The sequence below is a fragment of the Aquila chrysaetos genome, chromosome 6 (genome assembly GCF_900496995.4).
Source record: "Aquila chrysaetos chrysaetos chromosome 6, bAquChr1.4, whole genome shotgun sequence".
In the NCBI taxonomy this organism is placed as follows: Eukaryota; Metazoa; Chordata; class Aves; order Accipitriformes; family Accipitridae; genus Aquila; species Aquila chrysaetos.
The window spans coordinates 31,211,589-31,224,493 of NC_044009.1; the positions used below are offsets into that span (position 1 = coordinate 31,211,589).

At 37.7% G+C, this 12,905-nt stretch overlaps 1 protein-coding gene across 16 annotated transcripts in view; it reads right to left on the reverse strand.

The window, feature by feature from the left end:
• Positions 1–12,905, reverse strand: part of MYO3B (myosin IIIB) — a 213,629-nt gene that overhangs the window by 50,427 nt on the left and 150,297 nt on the right. For 13 of the 16 annotated variants that reach the window (XR_003924028.1, XM_030018870.1, XM_030018871.1 and 10 more), the window contains one exon: positions 4,056–4,176. The exons of the other annotated variants lie outside the window; for them this stretch is intronic. Coding sequence is in view for 12 of the 13 variants with exons in the window: in XM_030018870.1 (XP_029874730.1) it covers positions 4,056–4,176 (121 nt within the window). In the remaining variant the exon portion in view is untranslated. The remainder of the gene's footprint in view (positions 1–4,055; positions 4,177–12,905) is intronic. 16 annotated transcript variants of the gene reach the window in all.

The window sequence follows — 12,905 nt, forward strand, 5'->3', positions numbered from 1 at the left end:
ACATGCAGTTATAGTTACAGATATAACTATGTGTAACAAAGTCACTATGTGGAAACAATGCTTTCTGCTACTACATAGTATAAGACCACTGATCATGTACATATAGCTAACTTATACTGTGATATTTAGTAGTCAGTGAGCTATAGTTCAGTGAGCTAGAGGAAAAAAAGAACAATAGAGGAAGTGTCTTCCAGGGTAAGTATCAGATCAGTATTATTTAACACAATTTTCATTTAGGAGGGAATGGATAAGAAGATGGTGGAACATCCAGGTTACAGATGCTTTGATGAGATTCTAAAGGGATTTAAAGATATCTGAGGATGACAGCTCTGTCTGAACAAGAACATGAACAACGTAGCATAGATTAAGGTCCTTAGTCACTGAACTGTAGCTTATCCTGCTAAGAACAAGAACTTTTATGAAAAATATATTCACTAGAGGTCTGTCAGTCTAACAAGTTAAAAATCACAGGATGTTTTAGAAAATTACTTCTCTCTTCTCCACAGATGATTCCTAATTAGCTCAAGAGATCCCCAGTACTAACTTGAAATTGTAGCTATGCCATTGCAAAATTCAGCACCTTTGATTTCATGCAATGACCAATTCTAAAGTGGAGGCAGACACAAGGCAAGGCTGGTATCCGCACTGGCCTTGTGAGAGGGGAGACCATGTCGCACTCCTCCCTTCTCTGCTGCCTATTCAGCTCTCTGCAGAAGGCTAAATCTGCTATTCAGCAGGGTTGTAAAAAGGGCTCTGAAAGGTTTTTACTTTCCTCATTTGAATTTAGTCTTGACCATGTCTGGCTTTTTAAAATAACTCTGTCCTTTTTAAGTTTTGAATGAGCTACTTTGGGAAAGGGTTTGATTGTGATTCAGTTCCTTCATGCCACGCAGGCCTGCAGGTTCCTCTCAGTGGCTGATGATGTCAAGAAAAGGTTTGGCAAGTGTTGCATACACAGACTGGGTTTTGGGAGGGGAATTCAGACTTAGTATCAGTCTCCCAGGTGTACAATTAATCCCATGACCCTTTTTTGGTAGAAGGACTCACAGGCAAGTCCACAGCTCTGTGGAACTGAATGGAAAAACATTTTTTCAGTGACACAAAACCACATCCCTGCTAACATTTACATTATTTTCTTCCACCTATTTCTATTCATATGAGAGGTATTTGCCAATTCTCAATGTGTCTTTAGGTACCTGTGACATCAGCTTCATACAGGAAAGATTTTTGCATTTGAACACAGTTAATACTGGTTTTCAAATGCAGGAAACATTTAACATGCAATGTTAAATTAACTAATGTGTACATTTAATTAGCATCCTACGTCATTTATTAGCTTGAGTTTGCTTATGTCCTGCATTTGCTGAATGAAGAGTGTGAACTAGGTGTAGAGATTCAATGTCCTTGAAGGAATTCAATTTTTTTTTAAATTCCTTCTGAACACTTTGAAATTCATTACTTAATAAAACCGAGTGCTTTTTATATATTATAATACTGTAACTTCTTTTTTTAACAGATCTTTGAAAAAGCAGCAGGTTGTCATACATTTAAATGTATAGTTATGTTCCTGTGCATACAACAGAACAGAACTGTATATGATTTTGCTTTCTGATCCTGAGTACCTTTAAACTCATTTTTCATTTTCCATAACTACCAGTTAGAAGAAAAAAAAAAAAAGAAACAAAAATAAAAGAAATGAAAAGAAATTAAAGGAAACAAAGAGAAAAGAATATTTTATTATTCTATACTTCAGTTCCACGGTATGTGAAGCCACAGTGAGGCTGTCTTCTCTAGGGACAGATTACCAGCTACTGTGTTAAACATCTGTACTATTATTCAGCAGCCTTCCTGTTTCCTACAAGTTTCCTGTATGACCGAACAGCCATATGCTTGAAACACAACAGCCCAGTAACAGCTACATGTAGAAGTGGGACTTGATTTATGGGAAGTAAGTTACTGGATTTAGTCCTAAGATTCTCAACATCACCTGTGAAATGCTGAACTTTTTCAAGACTGAAATCACTGGAACCTGAGGCCATTGCTGAGAAATTTATAGGATTAGGCAAATAACCTGCAATAATTGTTGGGGTTAAACTTGAGAACTGCCAGCAGTAATGGCAGTTTAGCAACTCCAGGCAAAAGAAGGTATGAATTTACTTCTCTGTCTGATTGTGCATAGCAATCAGGACTGAGTGCAAGACCTGAATGGCCAATGTATTCTACATGGGCACCTTCAGGCCAGATATCTAAAGGCATTTAGACATTGATTTCAATGTAAGTTCAGTAGCTGAATATCTTTAAAGGTCTGTGTATTTGTGCCCAAATTCACCTCAACAGTTACTGAACTGTAAAATATTGTGAGCCTCACGCAATGTACAATTAAGCAAGATGTACCTAATCCAGAAAAATATATTTGTCTGGAGAGCAACAAGGAATTCCAGAAACAGTCTAATGCAAAAAGGGAAGAAAACCATTCCTGGCTAACTATACATAAAACAGATGAAGGAAAAAGTTTAAAGAGGCTGTGTGCCTCCAAACAAGTCCAGGTGAAAGCTCTAGATTGCTAAAAAGAAAAAAAAAAGTCTATTTACATTGTAAATAATTACAATTTGGGATGCCAAAGAAAACTGATAGTAGACAGCTTATTAGCTCTTGCTTTTAACCATCAGTGCAGACTGGAGAACAAATGACCATGCGATCATCAATAGTTCTAAAGAGATCACAAGACACATAACCTGTAAGTACTTAATAGACAGAAGGAGCTGCATGCATGTGAAGGGAATTATAAATTCAGGAACTCATTGCTCCAATGAGCAGTGAGGCAACCCAAAGACACAGCTATGATGGTAAATTGCAGTGGGCTCATTCTTTTCCCTGAAAATCATTACCAAAAACATTTATTTATTTATTTAGTCCTTGTCCAATGGCCTGAACCTTTTCCTTGCTGAAAACAGAATACTGCAAGGGAGAGATTCTGCAGCACTACCAACCTACAAGAATGCAGGTGGTTACACCTGAACAAAATCCTATAATAATGCACCAGAGCATGTAGCAGACATTATTTAACCTAAATCAATCAAACTTAGAATGGAAGTTAACATAACTCAATGTTGTGAGCATACACAGAGAAAGAAATAACATTTTGGAGAAGTTAATGGTTATTTTAAAAAAACCAACCCCAAAACCTTCTTAATGGAATAACAGAATCTAGTTACAGTCATTTATTTCCTCAGAGAACTCTTAAGAGGTGTAAAAGAGCCAGTATTTATATGCTATATAGGAAGCATATAAAATAACAGAAATAAGAACTGGAAGAAGCACTGAGATGTCCTCATGCCCACGCCACAGCAGGAGAGATCTCATAACTCTTAAGTCACTGAAACTTGCTAACCAAAGGGATTAATCCAGCAAATGCAGCCACCTCTCCTAGAACACTGTGGGAGAGACAGACTTTGACAACAGCTAAAGATGTAACAGATCCCTCTTGCCTCTCATACCCAAGGAAGTGTTGGGGACATTTGTCTGGAGTGACTCCATTGGTAAGGAAGGTTAAAATACCCTTCCTGTACAAAGAGGAGGGCACCACTATTATGGCTGACAGTATTCCTAGGCTTTCTGTCGGTGACTTGTCCATCTGCTTTTTACAGCTCTTTTCCCTACCTCATTGCTGGTCTGCATGGAGCTTTACAGACACAGAAGGGTAAATTTCTACTCTTGAGAATTTAATAACATGCACTGCAGTCAATTCTGAAATGCTGAGCACTTGCAATCCTGTCTGCAATCTACGGTATTCTGGGTACTTCTAAAAAGTGCACAGAAACAGGACAGCAACCCAGGACAACCAGTGCCGCAAATAAATCTAACTCTGCTAACCGGGAGAACATTGAGATGACTGAACCGGTGGGGGGACTAGCTAACCTACAGGTGCTCATCCTCAGAAAATTGCAGATTCCCTAAGAGCTGGCTGAATCATGATGACATGCCTGCTCCTTTCAGATCTCATTGTGTGGAAAATGACTTCTGTTAGATAATAGACAGCAAAGGATTCAACTCACCAGCACTCTTCACAGCCAAAATCAGAAGTAGAGCAGCTGCTCATAAGCTGAGGATCTGCTACACAGCCAGTGCTGCTTTTCAATCTTGTGTAGTTTTTACGAACAATATATCCCCTGAAAGCTAAAAAACAGTTAGGAATCAGAGAAAAATTCTGCAGAGCCTGAAATACAGACTTTTACTGTGTGAATGCCCTCAACCTTTACTGAACCAGTGGACAGAAAGAACACTTAGCACCTCACAGGGGTGGCTCCAATGTTTGCAATGTTAACAGCTGGAAATCATACAGGGCCTTACACTCTTACTGTTATAGTGACCACTTGGCACAGCCCAGGTGAGGAAAAGAGGCCTCAAAATGAGAACATGTCTAATTTAAATAGGAATCCAGCTTAGAATGTATCAAAATACATAGTAGAAAATCACTCCCAAAACACCTTCTTTAATCACAGCTCCCATGATTTGAGCTAATCAGAATTTTATAGAATCAGAAGTTTTACCTGCTTTTATTGTGGGGTAGGGGGGTGAGGAGCCAGGGACAGATATATTCAATTAAAACTAGAAAAATTAATAATGTCTTTTCCTATTTTTCAATTAACTGTAACCATAATAAAACATTTAAAATACCTCTCATACAAATAATCAGGAAAAAAAAAAACCTACAGAGATTGGAATTTATACCATTCATAAAAAAAAGAGCAGAACAAAACAATCACTAGAAATACTAAATGAAGTAACAAACATGCAGTGAAATGAAATGGCAAAGAAAACAGCAATGAATAACATTTTGAAGATATCTACATCCTTTATTTCCATGGACTGTCTCTGAATTTGGATACCTAAATTACTTAATTACTTCTGTAGTTTTATCTGACATGAATTTGCTTGAATTCTGGACACCTGTGAGCAGTTAGTAATAAAGCTCCAGCACAAACCACAAATAGCAATACATACTGCACTTAGGTCAAAAGACTAAAAAGTATTGCAATGTACACTTAAACCCAGAAGTTGCAAAATTTTTTTTTTTTGTAGGGTTTATTTCAAGCATTATTTAAGTAGAAATAGCTTGATAAAAGGGGAGGGCTGAATAACGAAGAAATGAAGTACAGTATCAATGCTATAGCTGAAATGTACAACAAGCAGTTGCTGAATAAGAAGGCTGAGGGTTGTGAGGGAAAGGAGTTGTTTATTAGTCTAGTAGGACTGCAACTTAAACAGTGAGATGATATGTAAAAGAAAATTGGAGCTAAGATCAGGAAATATTATGATTTTGAGGAAAAAACCTTCCCTGTCGAGGAAAGCTTCTAAGCACACTAAACACGTGCAAAAGCAGAGTTAGTCTGGGGACTAATCACCCAAAGGAGGTGAAGAGACCCCTCATTGGGATTCCTAGAGTCCAGGGTTAAATATGACAGTGAGATGCAGGATAGGCACAGAAATGGTGTCTAGGGTAACCTCATGTAGAATCAGGGTCAAGATAACATTGTAGATTACAAAGGGAAATCAGGAGGCAGAATAAATATAGAATATAGAATAAATTGAGAACAAAGAAGTTGATCAGAAGATTAGCAAGTTTTCCCTGTATCTCACACCTCTGATTTTATGAAAACACTAGAAGTAGACATTACCTACACAACAGAGAATAAAGACCCTGTGGAATTTACAGTCCCTCAATTATTACCAAATTATGAGATAATTGATTTCACTTTTCTTACATTTAACTACTTTTATAAATTTAGCTCCCCATTCATGTTTTTTTTTTTTGCGTAATGAAAAGATGGTGGAGGAAACAAAACAGAGCTACCTCGATTGCATCTGCTCTTTCCCTTAGGAAAGGGCTGTAACTAATCCCTTCTTTTCTATTTTAATTCCTGTATAGTGTTAATGGTCCTCTTTTCAGCCACCTACCTCCACAAAAGTATGTGGTGTTGCACTTAATTGTGCAGTATAAGAAAATGAAAACCATCTGAACAGTCCAAGCTGTGGTATGCAATGCACCATAACAATCTAAGCGTTTCAGTGCTAGTGAGGTTTCCAAGGTAAGAAGCTGCAAAAATTGCCTTTTAATGAGAGGTTACTAAAAAGAATAACCATTCAGTTTACAGAAGGCATGACAGAAGTTGGGCCTGCTGAGGTGTTGTACTGAATACAGAGCTCAGGTATCGTGAGGCTGAGGAACTTTCCACCCTTAATAATCAGACTGGAAAAGTCAGTCTGTCTGGCAGAGATGAGGCAAGCATTCACTTGCCCCATGTGATCAGGCTTCCAATCCTTAACTATCCCCTACTGACCAGACAAGGAGCCTATTCTGATATTGGCAGCAGAGACAGCTGGCCAGCAGCCACCTCTCTGCAGCTGAAACATGCTGAGTATCAGTCAGTCGATGGGCTACTATAAAGATAAAGCAGCACTGAAACAACCAAACTAATAAGATGAACTTCAGTTTTATCCTTAGTAATTTCTCAACTTTTATTAGTTCTTTGCATGTGTGTGTGTCTAGAAAATCAACCCTGATAGCTACTGTGATTTTATTTTTTAAAATTATTTTCCCCAGAGACTCTTATTAATGTCAGTATAACCATTTTAGTCTTTTCCTCATTCACTACATAAAACCTGCTATATCTGATTTAACAAACATAGTTTTTAACCTGTCTTTTGTTTTCATACATATTTTCAAAATCAGGTCCTCTTCAACTTAACCTTTCCACAAGCTGGTTTCTAACATTCTTCTAGAATATCTTGAATCTGACAGGTAAATGGCTGTATTTTTCCTACTTTCCCTTTGACTCATGGGATAACTGAAGTAGCAGGATAAACAAACTTCTCTCTCTCTCAAAAGCTTCATTGAGTGTTAGTAGGACTGCATCTTTTCAACATTTATTAACTGGATCTATAATGTTTCAAAAGAAATGCATATGCAGAGAATTCTACTGGGGGAGTCTGAGAGGCTGGGAAGCTGCTCCATCACAGCAATTTGCATTACTGACTGGTGCTGGTTTTGACACTAAGCACTTGGCTCAAAGAGTGTGAAATTAGCAGACTCATGTTGCTACTGCTCCGTGAACAATCACTGCATCATTGAAGAAGAATGATTACCAGCTGTCACCTCATTTTCACCTTATCCAGTCTATATTCCAAACTTTCCAGCAACAGTATCTTTAACCCTGATCTTTACATAGCCAAAGATGACAGGATCTGAAAAGCAACATAGGAACTGAACTTAATTTTAGCACTATTAGTAACTCAGTGTTAAATGTTTTATGTGCCACAATTTAGGACATGAATTTTTACTTCTTGTACTGATCAATTCTCAAAGTGCGTTTTCTGTCAGCTCCAGCACCTAGCAAACCAAGAATATATTTACCTCAGGGAGTCTGAAATTTGGTGTCTTGCAGTTAAAAACCTTTGTTTTAAGGTCTAAGTACCAAGGCATATACATTACACACAATGTTGCACAATTCCAGATAGTAAAAGTCCAGGCATTTTCCCTCTGATTCCCATAGGGAATATATAGTTACAGAACAAATTGTGAAGCACAGTGTAGAAAGATCAAAACTAAACAATCACAGGTCTATATACAAGAAGTATGAAGAAAGGAGATGAAGTTGTATTTTAAACAGCAGAAGGATTCATTCTCAGTCATAAAAAATCATGTTAAGCAGACATCTTCTACACAGACACATTTTTAATCTATAATATCACCTAAAATAGCACATAACAGCAACTTGGAAATTAAAGCTCATGCTTGCTGAAGAGAAGATATCATGGTAGTTTGTAATCAGAAGTTGATTTGCGATGAACAGCATATCACTTTCTTAATTTGCCTAGTTAAAAGAGCATTCAGCAGCTTAACTAACAACATCTGAGAGGATTTGGAGCCCATGAATCTGATTCTTCACTCCATGCCAAATTAATTCTAATGAACAGTAAAAGGGATAGAGAGTCACATCCTTTGCTGGGTCCCATGAATACCTCCCCTCTTTCACCTCTCTCTCTGGATAGGTATTGCGTGATGCCTGTTTAACGGCAGAAAAAAACCCCTCTTAAGTTCTCTGGCAGAAGGATTACAAGAAAGCAAGTCACGAGTTCTCACGTACAAGCAGTAACTATCAGTAACAAGCAGTGACTATTAGGAAGACTCACCAAGGCTGCCATCAGGACTGGTGTCACTGATGCACATCACCACTTGGACATAGGGTTTTTAATTACCATGCATTACAGCCTCTGATCGTGAGATTTGGTCAAAGAAAAAAAAGTGAAGATGACTGCGAAACTCTTTGTCAATATCAGCAAGGGAATGGAATAGATTTTCCAACGTATTGTTGGACAACTTACATTGTTGTCCCTTCCTGATTTTAGCAAGGGCATGAAATCCAGTAAGAATGGTCTCCTTTTCATCTCCTCAAAAACACGAGAGAAAACAAAAGGAAATGCAGATGTACTCACATCGACAGAGCTTAGCTCAGAGATGGGGATAGAATATAGGACCTCATACTTCAAAATCATAAGGCCTTTTCACTCTTCCTAACATGTTCCCTGCAAGGGCAGCAGGTTTTTAATGGTTACTAGAGATAGATACTAAAAGTGAAGAATTACTGGATGCCCTAAGCTAGTACAGAACACAAAGAGATGGAAGAGTAAAGTTAATCAAAGCTGTGCAGCCTGTACAAACCAGTCTGGTTTACCCTGAATGTGAAATCAAGGTAATACAATGAGTAAGTTCAGCTGCCATTAAGAGAAACACGTACATCTCTTCAACGGTTCTCACACTGACAATGTAGTTAAAAGGAAGAAAATTAGTGATATAAAAAAGTAAAACTGGATCTGCTACTTTGCGGTTGTTATTTTCAGGAAAATTTTTAAAAAATATATTTTTAGATAGATTTATAACATGCTTAGAAGTTTTTGGAACATTTTACTCATGTAATTCTTAGATCTATACAACAGTATTAGCCGAATACATGTACACAGTGATATAAATAGGTGAACATAAGGTTTTCAAGAAATACTTCCTTGTCTTCTATTGAAGCCAACATTAAATCTTTGCTGTTGAAAATCCCAAAGGTAACACTTTTATTAAAAGCTTACATTTATTATAAATGTAAAATAGTAAATTACAGCTGTTCTCAGGCCCTCTTTTTTTTATTATAATGGAGTAAATTTTGCCAGAAGCACATGTTAGAGATATGTAAACAGTGAGCAACACTGCATGGGCAGAAGTTGCAGAAAGAAAGCATTTTACAAAGTCATGCTTCATCTGGTTTCCTTCTGAATATCCATCACTTTTTATTTAAAAAAAAAAAAAGCCCAAATCTTGGGTTCTTGGTAAAGAATTTTCCAATACAATGTGACATATGGTGAGTGTGTGAGCACGTGTTGGAGGAGGAGATGGTGGCTCAATGGATTAGTCATTTGCCTTTCACCTCTGGAAGCATAGTTAAACTCAGTCCTGACCAGAGCTGCACAGTATATCCCAGATGGCTAAAGTGGGCCTAATTAAAATGAATTCAGTGATGTCACCTTGGATCTAAGTGAATCGCATGCACCACTCATTTGGCATTTTGGCAATGTTAGTTCACAAATGAAATAACCAGATTAAAATCCTCCCTTAAGTCTTTCAGGACAACAGTCCCACTGCATGGAAATACATGCTATCATAACTAAAAAACGTACTTTTTCAACTGTATTATCTATTGTTTTAAATTCTAATTAGTCCATTATTCTAATACAAAGAAACATTAAATGAGACTTGCATGTGAGGTAAATCAGTGCAGCAACATTTCAGTCAGATGATTCAGTGGATATACACTGATTTAAACCAGCTGTGAATCTGACAACATAATTTTAAAAAATTCTTTATTTTAACAAAATATTTTTCCTTTTATGTAGATGTAAATCAGAACAATACAAATCCCAATTACAAAGAAATACTCAGAAGTGCAAAGTATTGTTAACTCAAACACTTTACACAAAATCATTCTTTACAATTTGTCTCTAAGCTAAAAATTAGCATTTTCTAAACTTCACAGTTTGGGAAAGTGTGACTGGAAGAAGTAGTAAAAACCTTGTGTACCTTGTGTACCACTTTAGCCATGAGTCTAATAAGATCTGTGTATTCTGAGAACCTGTGATGTAGATATGCTGAAGTAGGGTAGCTTTTTCTTCCCCACCTAATTTAAATTCACAAATATTTTGTTTCCTAGCAAGGGTATTTTCCCCCATCTGAAATAATGTCTTTTTTTCGGGTAATATAATACACGCAGGAATTGTATCCTCATGTATATTGTGAGGGTTGTTTTTTTCTAAGTTTGTTTTTTCTTCCAACGTTTCTTCAATGGATAGTGAACTGCTGGGCCCACAGAGATCTCCAGACCACCAGCTCATGTATTTGAAAGGCATCTGTTTATTTTTAAAATGCAAATGCAGCCTACCTCAAAGACTGACTTGCAAGAAATGAACAATCTGAACAAGTCAAGAGGTTTCCAATCAGGAGCTGTGTTCCTCCTTTGTATCAGGCTATGATCACTTGCTGTCAAAACCACTTAAACAATATCCTGGAATCTGAATGAAGTCCCCCCACAATTAAAATGAGCAGGATAATCCTGCAAGAATTATTCAGGCAAATCATTTTTCACACAGTTTAAAGTAATGATAAGGTCATTTACAAAAGAAATCAGCGCCTTTGAAATGCTGACTTGTAGACAGAGGACTGCCTGGAGGAGGGCCATAGATAACAGTGAAGACTGGCCTCCTAACACTACCCTCGCAGTCTTTGGAACTGATTCTGATGAAGAGAAGGCCCAATAAGGTTAATACCCCTACTTTGATCTCTGTCAAAGCGTACCAGCAAGAATTAATTTACATTTCAGATGAAAAAGGTTGACAGCATGAAAAGGCATCTTGTTTCTGGTATGTGAATGTGCTGTAATAGATCGGGAATTCTGAAAGGAAGTTCTGAGGAAGCTAAAGGGATAAGCCGAGCGGCTGCTTTTATTGGGAAAGAGATGAAAGGAAAACAAATTTCAATATGTGCTGTTCTGTAGAAACATGTAAGCCAAATGCTTCCTAAATTTCAAGGCCTGCTTGAGCAGGGGGGGAGGGAAAGGAGAGGGAAGTACATATATTTTAATTATATGGTTTTGCTAATGTCTGGATGACAAATGCAAACAATCTATCTCACTGCCTGAAATGGCTCATTTAAAAAAAAAATACAAAGGTGATCATACTCCATTTTACTGAAAAGCTGCCTTGAACTACACATTCACATTATAAGATGTGCAGGAAGGGAGAGATTTGGAGTTGCTTTTGTCTCCATGTCACTAGGCACTTGGACAGTGTGATGTAAACAACAGAAAGACTGTCGGTGTATTTTAAAACCTGGAAAATGGCCACCATTAGCAAGCATGAGCTTTTATTTGAAACACAGAATACTTAGCATGTAGAGAAGAGAAAATGTGCACAAGAATAATTTTCAAATAAGAAGTCCTAGATAAAGGTTTTCGAAGGCAGACAGAAATGTGTTGAGGATTATTATTATTACTATACCCCTTCAAATGCAATGGCAAAGATAGGAGGAGCAGACAGCCTAATTAATACAAAGGTGCACTGTGTCACTCTTAACCCTATAGTCCTCATGCTTATTCACCCAGGCTGATCACTGAAACTGTCAAGTGCCAGGTTACAAAGGAAGACAGCGTGTGTGTTAGTGGGAAGAGTGCTAACAGCATTCCTCCAGCATTAGGTCCAGAGGGCTCAAAAGAAGTGTCCAAATTCAAGGGTATCCATACACTCCCACTGCCTCTGCTCTGCCATGTTCAACGCAGCGTCTAAGAGATGGCAGGAAGGAACACAGCTCTGAATCTCTCCCATGTGTGCAAAGATCAGAATAGATCAGTTGCTTTCTCTAAAGAGCTAGTTCTCCTACATGCCTAAGAAATCTAGCTGGATAAAACTCTAAGGCAGGATGTCCTCTACCAGTATCCAAGTGATACTGCTATACACCAGCTTCCTACTGAACCTGAGATAACTGTCATCTTAAGGTACTGGTAATAGTGGGACAGTGATGGGTCAACTGCTTCACTTTCCTTTTTATGGCAAAAGGCTGTTATAAGTCAGGAAATCAAAGTGCAGGTATGGCGATGTGTAAATGTAGCAAATACTCCAGAAAATAGTTGCAGGCGGTACTTTAAGATCTACTGTCTGTGCTATCATGAAAACAATAGAAAATGACAACACAAAGGAGAGGAAGAAGGGGAGAGGGTGCTTATGCAGTCCTTCAGTGCTTGTTGTAATGGGAGAAAAAAATTTCTCCTTAACAGTTCTCCATTCCATAGAATATTCTGCATTTGACCCTAGAGCTATAGTTTATGATTCTACAAAACAGTATGCATGCAAAGCTATAAATTATTATTTTATCCTAATGATACTCTGTTCATTTCTGTAACCAGACTGGTATTCTGTTTTCTGCTGAAAGTCACTGCAATGCTTAATTTCAGAGTAGCAAACTTAGACAAAAGAAAAACAAATTTACTAGAAATGCCTTGAGAACAAAGTAAAAGAATATTTAGAACACATCTTTTTCAGACTGACTTTAGACTATATGATACAGAATAGAGAAGTGACAAAGCTTAAGGAATTATAGCACAGGAAGCTGGTAGAATAAAGGTGGTACCTTGGTTTATCTGTAAACATATTTGCCACAACTCATTTTTGATCGGCTAGTCTTTCAACCTGGGGTTGGACAGGGAAGGTGTATTACCCTGCATCATATGGAGGCTGCTTCATATTGGCAGCATCTGAAAACACCATTGAGGCACTGCTTCTTCGATTTCTGTGCCATATGGTACCCTGCTTTC